The following is a 19,020-nucleotide window of genomic DNA, read 5'->3' as shown; positions in this document are numbered from 1 at the left end:
GCTCCAAGGACCACTGGTGATTGCTGGCAGATTATGACCTTTATTCATGTTTTTGAACAGAAGTCTTCAATCTGTCTCTGAACACGTGTTGGATGTTTTCACCCTGAAAACCATCCTAGCAACACGGCATGTGTATTATGCTATGGTTTCCTATAATTACTGTAGTCTGAAGAAAAGTCACTGTTCTTACAGAAATCTGTGAGTTTCAAATGTTGTCCAACTCCATATGTCCCTAATCACTGCTTCTTAAATGACTACACAGTCGTCTCTGATGGATATACACCTTGTCAGTGCTTATGATGGATCATAGCCCTGTTTCTTTTTTATTTCTGCCACCTGCATGAGCATTTGACAGTCATGCGAAAGGATGACCTTCTGACAAAAAATAAAGCCTAGGAAGCAGGGAGGAAGGAAAGAAGAGAGGAAGTGGTGTTGCTCCAGTGGCTGCACTAGGATTCACACAGCTCCAGAACTACACAGCCTCATACCTTCCAGTTCACAGGGGAAAAAGTTGTTTGCTTTGAAAAAGTTATGTGGTGAAAAGAGAATTTTGTGTCACACACACATTTCTTCCTAGAAGTTTTTTTTCCAAGAGATTGTTACAGATGCAACTTGATGAAGGCAAGGGTGGATTACAAAAATGCAGAGTGTAACAACCCTAATTGGAATGATGGATGGCAAAGGGGAATCTATAGAAGATTAACCTACTTGGAACACAGGCACTACCATATTTGATCAAACCCAAGATCTAGCTAGCCAAGTATCCTCTCTCTCATAGTGGCTAGTACAAGCCACTTCAGAGGAAGATGTAAAAACCCCACATAGGAACATATGTGATAATCAGCTCCCCACATTAGGTTTAATCCTGATCTCTAAGGGTATGCCTACAATACACTGTAAACCCAGATATCTGGGGCTCAGGCTTATGGAGTCATGTTTCCATGCATCCACACTGCATTTTAAACCTGGGTTTACAATTGCTGGATCCAGAACTCAGAACCATGCTAAAGTGTCCATACTACACAACACAGACTTTCTGACTCATGCCTGTGGCTTGAACTGCATCCACACCATAGAGTGACAGGGTTTGGACCCCAGTCACTACAGGACTTACAGGCCCAGGTCTTAAAGGCCTATTGATCTAATTCAGAAAGCTATGTACATTGACAGTAGGACAAGGTTCGGCTTAACTCTGAGTCAAAGCCTGAGTTTAGAATGCAGTATACACATACTCCAAATAGTAATAGAGAGGTAGCCGTGTTAGTCTGATCTTGGTAAAACAAAAGGAAAAAATATGTAGCACTTTAAAGACTAACAAGATAGTTTATTGGTGATGAGCTTTTGTGGGCCAGACCTACTTCTTCAGATCATAGTCTTTCAGAATATTATCTGAATAAGTGGGTCTGGCCCACAAAAGCTCATCACCTATTAAACTATCTTGTTAGTCTTTAAAGTGCTACATATTTTTCCCAAATAGTAAGGGATTGACTTAAGCTGTAAACATGAAGTTTATTTTTTTTCTTATTAAATTACAGTGACTCTGGATATTCTTGCGACCCAGATAACGGCCAGTCCTTATACTGAAGATAATAAGCACTGTCTCTCTGTTTGGCTTGCCATTTATAGGGACATTTGTGCATGGGCAGGGAGATACAATGGATGAGCTAACAGGATTCTCCATTTCTAACTTATATACCATTTATCTACAGACATCACAGACAGACAACAGAACAGCCATCCTAGAACAAAGCTGAAGACATCAACCATGTAGCTAAATGATCACTTCTTGTCCTTCCACTCATCTCCATGCCTTCCTATGTGTCATGCCTTATTCCTGGGATCCCTCCACGACAGACAGTGCCATGTCAATCTAAGTACTTATATGGCTCTCATCATCTTAATATCTCTTCAATTAAGACCGTTCTTAAAACAGACTTCTCTAAAATGCCCCAATTAGGGATACAAAGGACTAGTCGACTATCGGATAAGCAAATGCTTATCGGATAGTCGACAGGATAGTCGACTAGTCACTCCCCCCACTCTCTCAGACAGAGGCAGCAAGGAGGTGGGGAGAAGAGGGAGGTACTTAAAAGTGGCAGTGCCGCATGGAGCCCAGGGTCAACTGGGGAGTCCCCAGCTGATCCTGGGCTTCAAGCCACTTTGAAATGCCGTGCGGAGCCTGGGACCTCTGTGTGGTATTTCAAAGTGGCTTGTAGCCTGGGATCAGCTGGGGACTCCCCAGCTGACACTGGGCTCAGTGTGGCGCTGCTGCTTTGAAATGCCAGGTGGAGCCTGGGATCATGCGGCATTTCAAAGCGGCAGCATTGCTTACAGCCCAGGATCAGCTAGGGACTGGCGTGCCAACTTTGAAATATGCAAGAATCCCCAAGCAGGGGCTCTTGTGCATTTCAAAGAGGAAGAGCAGCATGGAGCCTGGGGCCAACATGGGACTCTGAGGCTACGTCTACACTACAGGGTGTTTGCATAAAAACCCGCAGAGCGTCCATACCTCAAGGGCGTTTTTGCACAAGTAAAATCAATAGAATCAAAAGAACAGAAGGGTTTTTGCAGTGAAGGTATTCCTCTTTCTACGAGGAATAACTCCTTTTTGCGCAAGAGCTCTTGCAGAAAAAGGTGTCTCTAGACGGGCAAGAAGGGGTTTTTGTGCAAAAAGAGCCAATCTAAAAAAGCACAAGTGCCCTGGTGGCCATTCTATGACTAGCAATCAGAGCTTTCTTTCGAGAGATCATCCATGCAGTCTGGACGCTCTCTTGCGCAAAAGCGCATTGCTTTTGCAATGCGCTTTTGAAGTGTGGGTGCAGTCTTGCGCAAGAAGTTTTTGCAGAAGATTTCTTCCGTAAAAAGCTTCTTGCACAAGAAGCCTGCAGTGTAGACATAGCCTGAGTCCCCCGCTGATCCTAAGCTCCATGCGGAAGTGCTTATCAACTAGTCAAGTAGTCAATGGAAATTCCATCAACTGCTTGACTAGTAAATGAATCACTAGTTAACATCCCTAGACCCAATACTTTCAAGTAAAGGACTAGGTAACAGAATGAAATGAAACACTGTAAATAATTGTTTTAAACCCCCCCTCCCAATGATGGAACATGACTTCTGTTCAATGCTCTTGATCCTTCACACTTCTCATTACATCTCTCCCCCAGTAATCTCAGACATTGTTTTTGTATTGCAAGCTTTTCAGGGCAAAGGCTGCAAAGCAAAACAGAATTAACAGAATCATTTTATTTCCATAAGTACTAATAAGCAATATATCTCATGGTCTGTACGCAGAATTGAATATTTAGCCCCAGGATTTCTGAATGCATCTCACTGTTGAATGTACCTCCAAGTTTGAAATACTGTGCATGATGAGCAAGGTCCCAGTCAGCTATGCAATCATGGAGTATGTGCAGAGTATAAATATATACCGATGTAGAAAACACACTGTGGAGAATAATAGCACTACAGATGTAAACAGACAAGATGACATAACAGCTTTTCATCTGTAATTTCTACTACACTGCATAAGTTTATATGTACATGGGTATAATGTATATATACAGCTGTCTCATAAGATAATATGTCTCACAAACTTCGTTTCCTAGTCACAGCCAAAGTCACTGAATTACTATTCTTCAGGACATCAGATGAAACTGATATCAGAAATGATGAACCCAGAGGTCTTGAAAAGCTCCGGAACATAGTCCATACTTCAAACTGAAATATGTCATGATAGTTAAAATTTTTAACAAGATCAATTGGCAGGAACTGCTCAGGCTGGCAGAGTTTTTACCAGGAACTTGACCCAAATCTCACTGAGATCAAAAGCAGTCCACTGACTTTCACTGACTTTGGTCAGGTCTCAAATATCAGAAATTAATAACAGCAAATCCGCAGCATCGAGGTCTACAGATGTATCCTTATCCAGATGTCTGGCTCATAAGAATTGTCTTAACATGTTATGATCCATGACTCCAATGTGACTTTTCTCCTCAAGTTTCTCAGTTGAGGCAAACAGATAATTAATAACTACTAAAGTGCTAACAATAGAAAATCATGGAACCATGTAGTACAGTGAAACCATTATAGGGTGTGCACAAACCTCCCTGCAATCCAGCTTTGTGGAATGAAGAATATAGAAGATCTTGTCCTTGTAGGGCCACAGACAGAAAAAAGGAGTGTGGCTACTAGTTCCATTTGGCGAGTTACTAGCTTTACACCATTTCCACACAAAATTCCCATAAGGGATACACACATTCTTTTCCAATACCCGGTGAAAGCATTGGAAAGGTAATGCAGCTGCTGTGGTACTATGAACCGTGACTGAGTACAACACTGGAGTATTTAACCACACAGAATTCTTGTTATATGGCAGCAAGGTCACATCCTCTTAGACTAGGCTGACGCCGATGTCACTCAAGTGATTTCTGTAGTGTGAGTGTACCCTGAATGTATTCTCTCTTTGGGAATGGATCACATGTTACTAAGTAAGAGACTGAGCTGTTGTGAACCACTTATCTACACCTGCAGCTCTTGACAGTGAAACTGTTCCCTGGGGAAGCCCTAAAGGGTGGATGGGCGCAAGGAACTTCCACTTCCTGCTTACACCTCTCAGTGCAGGGACAGCTCAGGCTCACAATCCCTGAGCTTAGAAGAACACAAGAATGATTCATATGCAGCAAAAACTACCTGGAAGGAAAAGGGCCGTGTCTTTGCCTTCATGCACAGCTCTGCTGAGCTGGATTCTCCATCTGAAGAAATGCAACAATGTGCAAATTTCCCCTACATGACTGGATGCTGAGAGATAGGGATTGTAACTCCTGAGATAGCTCCATCCTCCTCAACAAGGACCTTCTGCCAATCCAAAAGGTGTCATGATTTAGAGTCCTTCCACTATATTACCATTCCACTTAAGGGTGTTAAGGACTAGACGACTATCGAATAAGCAAATGCTTATTGGATAGTCGAGTCGACTAGTCGATTCCCGACCCTTGCTGCCTCTATCAGAAGAGTGGGGGGGGGGGAAGAGAGGGTACTTCAAAGCAGCGCTTCAAAGGGGGCAGTGCCGCACAGCTGATCCAGGGCTCAGATGTGCAGCACTGACCCTCTGAAACACCTCCTTGGCATTTCAAAGCAGGGCCACAAGGCGCTGACCCCTGGCTCCATGCAGCGCAGGGCATAACGAAAGAAGAATAAGATTGTGTCCATGAAAGCTCATGATACTATTTATATATTTTTGTTAGTCTCTAAGGTGCTACAGGACCATTGTTGGTTTTTTAAGTTATTTTAGTTACAGACTAACACGGCTACTCCTCTGAAACCCTTAATCTGGACACATCAGCGGTTACCTGTCAGGTGTTTACTGAAACACTGAAACTTAATGTTGATCAGTATGAAAGAAATACATATTTAAAGAATGCAAAGGTACTACAGTCATTTTAAGTAGTGGGAATAGTTTTAGTTCCAATATTGAAACAACTATTTTAATAAATCTGATTAAAAGATCATTTTCAATAATACTGATACTGAGTTAGACTGTTCTCAGACTGGTTTTGCATCAACCTATTCCACTGATGACAAGAGTGTTAACCCTAAACTACACACTACAATAAGTGAAGGCAGAATCCCAGTCCCTCCTCCTCTTTTCACTGAATTCCTTCTAAAGGAAGTTCTGGGGTAAACAAAACAATATTCATTAAAAAGGTCAATAGTTTTCAATATCGTCAAAGGATTCCTGCCACTAACAAATTCATTTGTGAAGGCAACATTTTTATGAATAAAAGCAGAAGGCACTGATACTATGAGAATGTTCTATTGTAATTATTTTAGTATGCCAAATGATGCATCAAATTCCAGAATATGCCCTTTGGTTAAACAAATGAATACATGTTACTGCAACATTAAGGTGCACCATTATTTGGCATAGCACCAAAGCACATAGTATGCATATACCAGCTAGGCCCTTTGGGCTCGTCCTAGAACACACCTCATCAAATGATGACAGAATAGCCTTTCCTACAGATATGATGCCCTGGTAGAGTCCCAGCAGAATACAAAGCTATCCTTCCCCAAGAGTGAATAATCACAGGGCCAGGCTGCCACAAGGAGGTAAACATGATGAATTTAGCACTGTGATTTAGTGAATACACATACCCATGTTTCAGCCAAATCTTGGCTGGCGCACATTCTCATTGGTATAATAAATAGTAGCCCAATGTCTGAGAGTCTGTAACGCTGAAATGCTGGTGCTGTTGCTGGGCGGCGCTGTTGCTGAAATGCTGGTTGTTCCCTCTGGGCGGTCCGTGCTGCATGGGGAGTGTGGGGCCCAAACGGCTGCTTGTGCCGCTTGCTCCCCCACGGCGGCCCGGCTGAGCGGCGCAGAAGTCAGCCGAGCGCCACGGCGGGAGGGGAAGGGGGGCGGGGCAGTGATGTGCGGTGTGACAGCAGCTCCAGGCCCCGCCCCCTGGCCATGAACGTCACCGCCCCACCCCCTTTCGCCTCCCGCCGTGGCGCTTGGCTGACTTCTGCGCCGCTCAGCCAGGTCACCACGTGGAAGCAAGTGGTGCAAGCGGCCGTTTGGGCTCTGCGCTCCCCATGCAGCACAAGGAGTGCAGAGCCCAAATGGCTGTTTGGGCACCACGGTCCCCCGAGTGACAGGCAGGACGGGGAGGAGAAGAGAAAGAGAGAGAGGCAGGAGGCAGAGGAGAGCTGAGAGAAAGAGGGAGGGAGGCAGTAGGAGTAGGAGAGAGAGAGGGAGAGAGACGGAGCAAGAGACTGGAGGCTCAGGAGAGAAGACCGATGTGGAGGAGAGACCTGAAAATCCCATCTTACGATGGGCTAATTGGCTAATTGGTATAATAATAAGCAAACAAGAAATATGCAGTGTGCAGGATCAAACTGCTCTAATAAACTTTGTGGCTCCTTGCTTCAAGAAATATCCATCTTTGAAATAGTATTCACTGCAGGACAAAGAAGTCTTGACTTCTGCACACTGACAATGAAAGCTAGTGCATGCCACAGAATCTATGGATAAGCCTTTTCCAGAACAATATGATCTCTCTTCACACTTCTGCTCAACTCTCATATTTATAAGCCTAACATCAGTTTCTGGCTACCCTGGCCATGATTACTATTGACTAACGATGCTGTAACTCATCCTGTAAAATAATACTTGCTATAAAAATGTAATGTTAGCCTTCTCTCAACTCACTCGCCCCTAAACTAATTCACAGCAATTGGAAACCATGCAACTGCACTGTTGCTCTTCCTTCTGCCTCACACTTTTCTCTGCTCTCAAATGTCAGTTCCTGTCTAGCCTGCCCCAGATTGTACTGACCAGATCCTACAATTTTTACTCTTCAAGAGCTCCCATGACTCACTTATGCTCTCTGCCAAGTAAATGTCATTTTCTGAGCTCTCCATCTCCAGAATCCCTCCCATTCAGAACCTGGCACAAAACTGCAAGAGGAGAAAAGGCTGTCACGTGATTAGTTGCTGGTCTGAATCAGGGTTCAGGCAAAGGGCCTGTGAAGGGAAACAGTCCTGCTAACAAAAATAGTTTTATTTTAGGCGCTGTGAGGAAGCCTTCCCTCCACCAAATCGAACAGCAGTGCTCACATATTCTCCATCGCTTTCACTTTGGCATATTTTTTATCCTTTTGATTATGTACTTTCTACCTACTTGTAGTTTATATGGGTTTGTTTTAACTACTTTTAAACATTTATTTCTGAGTTAATGTAATGTTTTGAATGACGGACGTTGCTTTATAAATATTTTAATAGATATTCCAACTTGCTCCACTGGTAAGAACAGTAGGAAGAGGCATACAAAAATCACAGGCCTTTGTCACCGACAGTATCACTGGGACATGAGAACTAAGAAGTATACAAAAAAGGATCGGTGGGGCACAGGATATTTAAAATCAGTATGCAATGAAACAGGCCTGATGTGGAGGGCACCATCCAGGTACCCAGGCTTTTGGCCAAGATATACACTGAGATTCTGATACATGGATGCTAAAGAATCCATTGCACATGTAGGCACCGACTGTGTGGCTGCTCCAGAGCTGAAGCTTCCATGGGGAAAAGTGTTGGGTACCGAGCACATACTAGCGGCCAGCTCCTCCCCTTGTACCACCTCCTGCCCACTGAGGAACAGCTGTTCTGTGGCAGGCAGGAGGTTCTGGGGGAGGGACAGAGAGGAACAGCAAGTGCCGGGCACACTTGGAGGAGTGGTGGCATGGAGCAGGAAGAGGCAGGGCAGGAGTGGGGGTTTGGAAGAAGGGGTGGAGTGGGGGCAGGACCTAGGGCAAAACTAGAAGGTCAAGCATCCCTCACCACATTAGAGATTTGGTACCTCTGATGACACATTTAATACCTTTAAAAGGTTTAACCTCAGACATCTCTCCAAATTAAGCTTGAATATTACATTCCATTCTCCTAAACTGTACTTGTAATTTCATCTGGATAAATCTTTTTCTGTTCTCATATTGTCCTGTTGTACAATGTCTCTGTGCTCTGCTGGAAACCTCCTGGATTTCACCCCACAAGGGCTGAATGTTTCTGGGTAAAGTGATCCCTGTGTATAATTTTTGACACATTGTGGGATCCTTCAGGATAAAACTTGCTCGAGAAATTCAAGAGAATTACGTATTTTAAAAATCTCTCTCTGCTTGCAGGTTTTGTTCTGGTCATTGGATTGGTAACTTTCTATCGTATCGGACCCTACACCAACCTGTCCTGGTCTTGCTATCTGAACATTGGGGCCTGCCTCCTGGCCACACTGTCAGCTGCCATCCTCATATGGAACATCCTTCACAGGCGGGAGGACTGCATGGCACCTCGGGTCATTGTCATTAGCCGCACCCTGACTGCTCACTTCCGCCGGGGGCTGGAGAATGACTATGTTGAGTCACCATGCTGAGAGTATGTGCTTGAAAAGGAAGTGTCCTCTGCTGAGACTTGCATTGGAATTCTTTTCTATTAAGTATACACTGTAATTTAAAAGTAAGTGTTTAAGGACATCACAAAGCTCACTTTTTTTTGAAAGAGGCCCTCAATTATTATGTGGATGGGCTCCATCTATCAATCTATATGTATAATACACATAATTATATATATATATATATATATATATATATATATATATATATATATATATATGTTACACACCACCTCTCTTCCTCTACTGTACAGTGGAAAAACATTAGGTCGTCACTACAACAAGCATCCTGACAACTTGTCAGGAGTATGGCAGAGACAGAATGTGTGGTGAGGGGACTGAAAATGGGAAAAGGGCAAAAACTGACTTTACATTCTGTCCTTATTTTGAATGATGTTATCCTGCTCCCTAATGACAACACAAAATGCTCAAAGCCTCAGCTGTGTTCACAACCTGCCTTTGGATCCAATAGAAAGACAGTCTGACAGAGCAGGAAACTTGTCATGGGTGTCAACATTTACAACAGCTCAGTTTAGGCTTAAGTAATGTTTCCTTTACTATGCGCTAAACCCACCCAATTTTTAAGAACATCTAATTTGGCCATAACATTCCTTCCACATTGAAGCATGGCACACAATCTATCATCCCAGAAGCAAGTAGTATAATTATAGACATTTGTAAATTATGGAAGTGCAAAAAAATGAGTGTGTGTTTTCAGATGCTATTTTGTTCTTACAAGCAGGGGCTTTGGGAGTGTTTAAGTTAATTTTGCAGGCAAGCAGAGGTGCCATTAACACTGAAAGAGAGGTACACAGCTAGAACTACCTACCCACTGTGCTGAAAATGTACTTCATTGCTTACGCTGTGGGTTAATGTGTATGTGAAGAGCTTTTACCATGACCTCCCAATACTCCCAAATATACCATTAACTTATTTTATTGGAAATGGCTACTATAAATGAAAATCCCAAATTACCTTTTCCCAGTAAATCTGCAGACTTGGCTTGCAATTTTCAAACTTTGGCGCCTAAGTCTCAACAGTATTGAGATAACAACATTGGCACATTGGCACCTGAAGCAGACTTGGGAATATATCTGCCACACAAACTCAGATCAGAGCATCCAAGTTAGAGAACTGGGCATTGAAGAATTGATTCTTGCAGGACAGACCCCTCAGTACCAAATACATTGGTGGTAGCTGAAGGTATTCTGCACCTTGCAAGATCAGACCTCTAGTGCATAAGTGACATGATACAGCTCATGTCAACAATTTTCATGTGGTATCAGGAAGCAAACCAGCAAGCCAAAAACTACAGTAGAGAAGTCCCTAAATAAAAGAGCTACAAAAGGACGAGCAGCAAGGAGGAATGTTTTAAAAATTTCTAGTAAAAGATGTTACCGTGATCATACTCACTGATAAGACTGAGTGACTGAGCCACAAACATTATAAAATCTCTCATATAATAAGGAACGCAGGCCCCAGTTGCCATGCTGCAGAATTCTGCACCCCAATACACTGCTCTAGACAGTCAAAGCAGAGTTCTATATAGCTGATGAGTTTCTTCTTACACCAGTTTATAAAAAAACCTGAAGTTTGTTTCCATTCCCCTGACATATTTTACAGAAAACTAAGGTATTTTCTAAAAATAATTGTGCTATAATGAATCACAGTTTTAAAAAAATTAAGTATTGGAATATTTAAGACATATTATTTCAGCTAATATTGCAATATCTATATTATAATATGTACATTAAAATTTAAAAATCATGTGGTCAGTAACATTGTAATACTTAGTATTACCATGTTTATTTTAAATGTATAAATAAAATGGTGAATGTTCAATCCCCATTAGACAATATACTGTACTTTGTATTTGAACGGTAAATAATAAGATCAATCATTATCAATCATGTTTTGTCTTTTTAACAAAAGAAAGAATCCACATGGTCAGAATATTTTCTTTGCAAATCTGTCCTTGAAAAGTGATGGCTATCCTTCAGTGACATTTTAAAATGTATGACTTTAATTAGCATTGTATTGAGATAACAAATAATAAGCTGTGCATTTACCCCACACATCTGAATCCAAAGGCCAGGGTTTTCAAACAGATCAAGAAATACAGATGTTTAGTTAAGCCCTGACTTGTGCAGCTGTACCAAATGCCTGAACAACTGCATATTTCAGCTCACATATTAATATTTTCCTAATGTCCATTTTGTAATTAATCGTGATATTCAGGTGATACAGATGATATTATGGTATATTAAATACATCTCCCTGTTATAGGAAGGGAGCCTGAGACATAAGCTCATGTATCCAATGCCTGGTGTGAGGCCTAAAGCCTAAACAAAAGTAGAGGTCAAATTTTGCTGATACAGAGCAAAATGGCAAAAAGTCAGTGTATGCCTGCTTCCAAGCTCTCAGAACCTGGCAAGAACAGGGCTGGTATTGCAAAAACTCCCACAGTCCTAAGAAAGGTTAAACAGGATACACAAAATCACATTCCAGAAGGATGGTACCTCAATAGTCAATATGGTACAAACACCCCTCTTCCCCTCAAAAGATAATGAGAACATACTGACCTCTCAAAGACAAGAGCAGGATGGCAGTGTGATGAATATAGATGCTTTGATCAAATCACCATATACAAGGTAATGGGTGGTAACAAACAACATCGGCAGACAGTAACTGTGTCACAGGGGTAATATGTAACTTGTTTGTATAAGTACATAAAATGGAGTCTCGGAGGGAGTGTCTTTGGCTGACCTAGGGGACAGTGGAAAGTCCCACAACTAACTGAGTTAGCCCATTGAAACAGGCATAAATGCATTAGTGCACCTAAGATTAATGGATCTTGTGATCATTGGCTGGTTTGCTACAGGTCTTCCGGGCCAGCTGTCTGGGACAGCACACAGAGAGAAAACACATAGAGTCAAGACTACCAATTAATAGCATTAAATGTAACATGATCATAGGCACTAAGAGGAAATGCCCAATATCACATGGTCAGCAGTAGTCAAATGAACTTCTATGACCATGTCAGGAACATCCCACCTGCTGTACTGCTAGATACACTAGGTATGTCCCAACATTTCATTGAGCTCAATGAATGACACCACCATGACTGGTACAGTACTGGCCTGCAGAGAAAAAGTTAATATATGACCTAAAGAGTAAAGGTTTCAGCTTGATTAGCGCATGGGCAAAGAGAAGGAAGAAAAATTCAAGACATCTAAAGGGAACAAAACTTCACATAATGTAAGTAAAAATAAGTCCCAGCACTGCACAAGTCATTAAAAATGTTGAGATCCCACCTTTTGATGAGTTTGATGGCTCTGAAGGCCTCATCCATGTCCCCAATGGTTAGATAGAAGCTGAAGTTCAGCATGGCTTCACGGGTAGCTTTGTCACACTCTTCCAGACCAATGAAATCTCTCATGGGCCTTTTAGCAACCAGCTGTGAGAGTTGGACTGAGCCAGATTCCTTCTCAGTTTCTTTCTCAGCTTCCCCTGGCTGCAAGGAAACTTCCATCATTCAAATGCCACACAGGTGTCAACACACTCCCTTGATCTACAAATACAGATTTCTGCAAGATTTTAACCATATGACAGCTTGAAGTCAATAACAAAACTCCCTTCAACTTAAATGAGAGTGAGGTCAAACTCTTATAGCTGTCAAATTAATTAATATTATACAACTTTTCAAAGTGCCTGTGAATATAGGAAAGAGTGTCTCTAAAAATTACTAAAGCACATAAATCATGAGGCGCAACATTTGTATTTCATCAGTTACAGACAAGAGGCTTGTACACTATTAGAGCAAGACCAAAAATAACCATTACAATCAAGATTTACCAATAGTTTCTATAACAACTCCCACATTTCTGAATCTTTCAGGATGAAACTTTCTATGATTGGTCTCTGTCCAATGATGAATTTTTTTTTTACATTAACTATCCAGATCCTCTTATTTTTTAATCATCTTCATCTGAGGAATCCCACTATTAGTAATCAGATTCAAAACCATATTCCACAAAAATGGACCTGAATCTCAGTAAAATTAAAATTACAACTCTACTCAGAGCTATCAGCGAGCAATGTAACTATTCTTCTGAACAAAAAAAGAGGAGTCCCTTCGTTGTGTCACCAGCATCAACGAGTACCATTAGACTTTAAGAAGGAACTTTACCCTGGTCAAATGCAATGAAACAATTTGGTCTGAGCCAATGTGGATGCTGACCTGCCTCATTCTAACTAATGTGGGCAGTCCCTTCAAGCCATTTTCACTGTCAAGAGAAGAGTAGGGAAAAGTCATATGTTAACTTCTCAGGGAGCTAATCTATAGACTATGCCAGAGCACAGGTAAAGCCACATACAAATGAATAAAACACCTGATGTATCAGACAGACTAAGTAATACAAACCAATAGTACAAACGAGTGTTAGATACAATATGGGGAATTCCTGGATCAGAAGCAAAGACATTACAATGCAGAAGAGACATATGGGCTGAAACTCAGACTAAATAAGGGCATGTCTACACTACAAACTTGAGTCAACCTATGTTAGGTCAACTCAGAGTCACTGTAGTAATTACTGTGGTGGTTTATGACCATTCTACCATGGGCAGTGGGTGAAAGCCCAGCTGGGGAAGGCAGCCGAAGACCCGCCCCTTCCGCCCAATGCCACACTCCTACCCCCAAATCCATACCCTTTCACAACCTTTCTTCCTCCCAACAGTGGAGGTCAGGGGCTGCCATGTGACATGGCCCCAGCCTTTCCTGGCTCCTGGGGAGCTGTGTGGTATGACTGCAGCCTTCCCCAGCCACCAGGGAGCCATGCGGTGCAGTCCCAGCTCCACCCAGACGGCTGGCCCGTGTAGGCAGTTTGGGGAAGACAATGCCTTCCTTTGCCTACATTACCTGCCGCCCATGCACACTACTCTCCTTCTGTTGGCGGGGTGAGTCCTCACCAAGAGCACTTCTACGGACTTAAGAGGGGAAGGGTGGGTGCCCAGGCTCTCAGCTCTGCATGCAGCTCCCTGCTGAGAGCCCGACTGCCCCCTCCCATGGGTTCTTGGCAGGGATCAGTAGCTTGGAGTAGCTGGGATCCCTGCAGGGAATTGGACTCCAGAGTCTAGGCATTACCCAGGGTCCCTTCAGGGAGTGGAGTTTGGTCAACGTTGCAGCCTGGCTCAAAACGTGGAGCCGGGTAGGGGAAACCCTCCCAAGAAGGGCCCCAGGGGGCAGCCCTCCCAGTGGGGAGCCAAGTGGACGCAGCCCAGCCCAGACAGAGGAGTGCTAGGGGGCAGCCCATCTGGGAGGGCACAGCCTAGCTGGGAGCGAGGAGTAGGGATGCTGGGAGCAGCCCCGCTCAGAGCAGGAAAGCAGCTAGTCAGAGCCCAGGGAGCAGCTGAGCTTCAGCTGGAGCCTCCCACCTTCCCCCCGGGTGACAATCCCAGGTGTGAGCCAGACTTGTGTTTTCATGGCTTCAGCATGGAGTAATTAAGTAACCCGCAGGGTTTTTCACAGACACTGAGTCACCCTAACTGCACAGCCCTACATCTTTCATGGAGGCATCCATGGCATTAGTATATGTCCATGCAGCAGGACGCTTGCATTGTCTGGAGCAAACTTGTGGTGTGGATGCTGACATCATGTGGTCAATGAAAGCTGCCCAACGTTGACCTAAGTCTGCACTACTGCTTGGCCTAAGCCAGGCTTGTTCTGTTAAATAGACTTTCCCATTTTTAAAATAGCCCTTGGCTCACAAAGCTAAGATATGCTCACTGTGTCAGAAAACAAACAACAAGCAATTTAACCTTTGAGAGAAAGATACTGATCAAAAGAATGAATTGGAGAGGGAAAAGAAGCAGATGAATGAAAACTGTGGATGGGGACAGTTATAGATACTTACAACAGGCTTATAGACATATCCTCTCCGAAACAACAACTAATGGCAGCAACAAACAATACAGAGAGAGAGAGAGAGAGAGAGAGAGAGAGAGGTGTAAATCAAAGTAAAATATGCACATGGAGCATGAAGAAAAACATGCATAAGGTGGAAATGGAATGCAGCAGCTTTTTCCTCTTGCAATACATGGAAAGGAAAAACAATTCGATGTAATCCAGATAAAAGCTAGATCTGCAAGGAAAGGTTATTGTAGTCTGTTTATTAGAAACATGCCTGGGTTGCAAAGCTCAGATCTGGATCTAAACTCCCCAAAGTTTGAGATAATCCAGAGGCAGGTATCTTGGGGTATGTCTACACTACCGCGCTAGTTCGAACTATGAGGAGTAACGGTAGTTCGAACTAGGCTTCCTAGTTCGAACTACCTAGTTCGTGCCGCGTGTAGCCGCGCTGCACGGGGTTCGAACCAGCGGGGTTTTAAAAATGGCGGCTCCCCGCTTATGCAAATGAAGCCCGGGAAATTCAAATCCCGGGCTTCATTTGCAAGTGCGGTATGCCTACATTACCCTGCTAGTTCGAACTAGGAGGGTAGTGTAGACATACCCTTGTTTAGTCCCTATTTTTAAGAGATTAGAAACTAACCACAACATTTGGATCCACATCCAAACTTCCCAAAAATTACAGGATGAGTGAGGGGAATTTGCGCCAATTAGGCATTCCACCAATTAGTGGAAATTGAGAGTAGCTTACACCCTTTTGATACTTTGTGGGGACTAAATTCAGACCTAATGTAATCGGTCTGCAGCTCCTAGTTAAGCACCCATTTATGCCAAAGTTAAATTTTATACACAAGAGTATCAGGGATGGTGGAGGCATAAATTAAAGTAGGAACAGGATTCTTTCACATTCTCATTACTTACTGTACCCGATAACTGCCCCATCTCCTTTGCTTGTATATCGCTCACCTTTTGCACATGCATGGAATGTTGCAATAAAAAACTTCAGGCCCAAGCCAGCTGATGCGGGCTAGCATGGCTCAGGCTGCAGGCTTGGAGGGTCTCAGAGCTCAGACTCCAGCCTCAGCCTAAAAGGCTACATTGCAATTTTTAGCCTCACAGTCTGAGCCTCAGGAGTGTTAGTCTGCTGACCTGAGCGCTGAGGTTTGGTGCCAGTGTAGACAGAGTCTTTGTCACAACTTTTGTTGGCACAGTGCCTGGTGACGCCAGCCTCCATGTGGTTGAATTTGGCCTTATGTGCAATGAAAGGTGCCAGCAGGTGGGTGGGGAAGAAGTAACAAAGGATGTCCTCTGTGTGAGCTCTCACCTTTTTTGCAAAGTAATAATGAGGCACTTCGATGCCCAGAAGAGCCTGGTAGGTTGAAGGCAATGGAAAACTGTCTTGAAGCAACAGGCCATGTTCTTCAGTACTGAAGAATGATATAATCAAAACATCTGGCTGAAAGGGGGAAGAAAGGATTATTTTGTTTTCATGGCGCAGTATCCCTTTTTAGCTTTTTTATTTTATTTTCACATGGCAGTTTTCACTTGAACACACACTCCATATACACATCTGCTGGTGAGGGCAGAGCTACAGGCTTCCTCCCTACAGAAAGTGGCCAGTAAATTATTGTACATGTTAGACTAGTTCCTGCTGCAAAGGGCCAGTTCCCTCTGCCTTTTAGTAATTAGCCCTCCTTCCCTAAAAAGGGAAGCCCCTGCCAGCACACTCCTGCACCACAAGTAGCTGTTTTAAAGATCCAAGAAAAGCTTAAAGAAACACTCACATCTACTTTAACCATTATTATTTTTAATCCAGAATTATTCTTAGTGCCATTTTTAAAGCTCAAACAAAGTATTTTCTCTTTTCTCAGGCTTTAACTGTCATTCAGCAACCCAAATAGTGTGGATGCTGATCATTTAACCCAGTGGTCCCCAACGTGGTGCCCACGGGCACCCGCCGGGGCATTTATGTGCGCCCGCCGAAACATCTGGGCTGGCCCCACCCCTGGCGCGTGGCACATGCATGGTGCGGGCCCCGGGCGTGTGGCACATGGGCAGCTCCTGCCCCGGGCGCGCAGCACATGCGTGGTGCCAGCCCTGGGCTCAGGGTGCATGGGCGGCCCCCACCCCCGAGTATGCAGTGCATACGTGGCCCCACCCCCAGAAATGTGGTGCGTGAGCGGCTCCGCCCCTGGGCGCCCGGCAGCCACGAAAGTTTGGGGACCACTGATTTAACCTTTTGTCTGTATAACAATATCTGGATGTCAATAACCCTCCCTGTAGATTTGAAGAACGATATTTATTTGTTTACTATTGCTGCTCAGCAGTGGCAGAAGCTCAGAGATCGCTTTGGGTTATCACTACAACATCAAAGACATTTGCTAATTCAGCGAAGAACTTAAGCACATACTTAACTTGAAGCATCTAGTTCCAACAGAAGTCAGTGGAACCACTCCCATGTTTACAATTAAGGGCAGGTTTAAATGTTTTGATGAATAGGAGGCCTTAAATTGTAAATTATTTGGCCCTTTTCTGCGTCCTTATGTTTAAAGACTCAAAGTTATTTAAAAGCCAAACATTTTGTTCTGCTGCTTCTTCATATTAGAAATATCAAGTTTTCATGTCTTTCTCTTTGCTGGGGGGCCTTGTCAAGGTCTCCAGAGGTCTAGAATTTATTGTAGTGCCACGCAAGACTGCAATTTAAATTTCACATATCATTTTCCCACTAATAAAATAATCCAAAGATTCTCCCAGGTAAGATTTTCCCAAAGATCACCCAGGTAAGAGAAATGCAAGGACCTGATCTTTGTGATCTGGAGAGGGCAGGATTAAGCATGGATCTGGATCCTGGAAGGGGCAACATGGACCTACATAGTAATCCAAGCGAAAAGTGTAGGGACCCCCACCTGAGAGCAAAGGTGGAGGAAGTATTGTGGAGCAGTGAGGTCAGGAGTGCTGCAAGCACATTAGCAAGGAAAAGCCTTAGATTTATTTGACTAGCTCTCTGGTAAGATTAAACATGAACAACATTTAATGTTAATGCACCACTTTAAAAAATAAATTAAAAAAATAAGCAGAGAAGAGCCATTTTTGGGAAGTAAAATCAAGAGATGTCAAGGCTGTCTCAAAGAAGCAGTACAGAGGACTTTTTTTTTGGTACTTTGCAGTTCAACTTTAACTGAAGGGCTCCTACCATTCTAACTAAATGTACCTTGATACTAGAGAAGGACTCAAGACAGAAAATTTGGACCCACGTTCCACAATGGAATGGTGTTTCAGAGCTGGGATTTGGGGTCTAACCCACTGATAAACAGACCTCACTAGCACAATTCTAATCCAGATCAAGGCTTGCATTTTGAATAGCTCCAAATTTCAGATACAGGCAGTCCCCGACTTACGCGGATCCGACTTATGTCGGATCCGCACTTACGAACGGGGCTTTCTCACCCCAGAGGTCGAGGTGGTGGATTGCTACCTGCGAGCTCCGGGGCGAGAAAGCCCCGTTTGTAAGCTGCTCCGGTGCCCCTGGTCTGCTGGAGACCATCTCCAGCAGACCAGGGGCACCGGGCGGGTTCCCGCGCTTCTGAGGCTTTGCCAGAGCAAAGCCTCAGAAGCGCGGGGAACTGCCGCTGCTGCGGCTTCAGTCCCAGTGCCTGTGGTCTGCTGGGGACCGTCCCCAGCAGACCACAGGCACCGGGACTGAAGCCGCAACAGTGGCGGGGTCCCGCGCCTCTGAGACTTTGCCAGAGCAAAGCCTCAGAGGCGCGGCACCCCGCGGCCGCTGCGGCTCTGCTCCCCGTGTCCCTGGTCTGCTGGGGGGGCGGAGGGGGGCGCAGCTAGTGTGCCCCCCCCCCCAGCAGACCAGGCTTTTGTTTTGGACCCTGGGGCAGAGCAGCTGGGGCGCTGCCAATTGGTCCTGCAGCGCCGCTCTGGGCACTACTGGACCAACCCGGCAGCACCCCAGCTGCTCTGCCCCAGGTCCTGATTCAGCCGCTGCTGGTCAGTTTCAGCAGTGGCTGAATCAGGACGCCTGGGGCAGAGCAGCTGGGGTGCTGCCGGGTTGGTCCAGTAGCGCCGAGGAGCGGCGCTACTGGAGCAACCCAGCAGCACCCCAGCTGCTCTGCCCCAGGCGTCCCCAAGTCAGCCGCTGCTGAAACTGACCAGCGCTGAC

At 44.3% G+C, this 19,020-nt stretch overlaps 2 protein-coding genes across 7 annotated transcripts in view; one reads left to right on the top strand and one right to left on the bottom strand.

Annotated features, from left to right (window-relative positions):
* Positions 1-10,113, top strand: part of TMEM204 (transmembrane protein 204) — a 49,859-nt gene extending 39,746 nt beyond the window's left edge. The window contains exon 3 of the mRNA XM_006130026.2: positions 8,679-10,113. Within this exon, the coding sequence (XP_006130088.1) occupies positions 8,679-8,923 (245 nt within the window). The 3' untranslated portion in view covers positions 8,924-10,113. The remainder of the gene's footprint in view (positions 1-8,678) is intronic.
* IFT140 (intraflagellar transport 140) overlaps positions 1-19,020 on the bottom strand; it is a 213,456-nt gene that overhangs the window by 83,258 nt on the left and 111,178 nt on the right. For all 6 annotated transcript variants that reach the window (XM_075898985.1, XM_075898987.1, XM_075898988.1 and 3 more), the window contains 2 exons: positions 16,174-16,305; positions 12,256-12,455 (listed from right to left, as the gene is read on the bottom strand). In XM_075898985.1, the coding sequence (XP_075755100.1) occupies positions 12,256-12,455; positions 16,174-16,305 (332 nt within the window). The remainder of the gene's footprint in view (positions 1-12,255; positions 12,456-16,173; positions 16,306-19,020) is intronic.

The sequence above is a fragment of the Pelodiscus sinensis genome, chromosome 16, assembly GCF_049634645.1.
Source record: "Pelodiscus sinensis isolate JC-2024 chromosome 16, ASM4963464v1, whole genome shotgun sequence".
In the NCBI taxonomy this organism is placed as follows: domain Eukaryota; kingdom Metazoa; phylum Chordata; order Testudines; family Trionychidae; genus Pelodiscus; species Pelodiscus sinensis.
The sequence above is the reverse complement of the archived record's forward strand: the minus strand, read 5'-3'. Positions and strand labels throughout refer to the sequence as shown.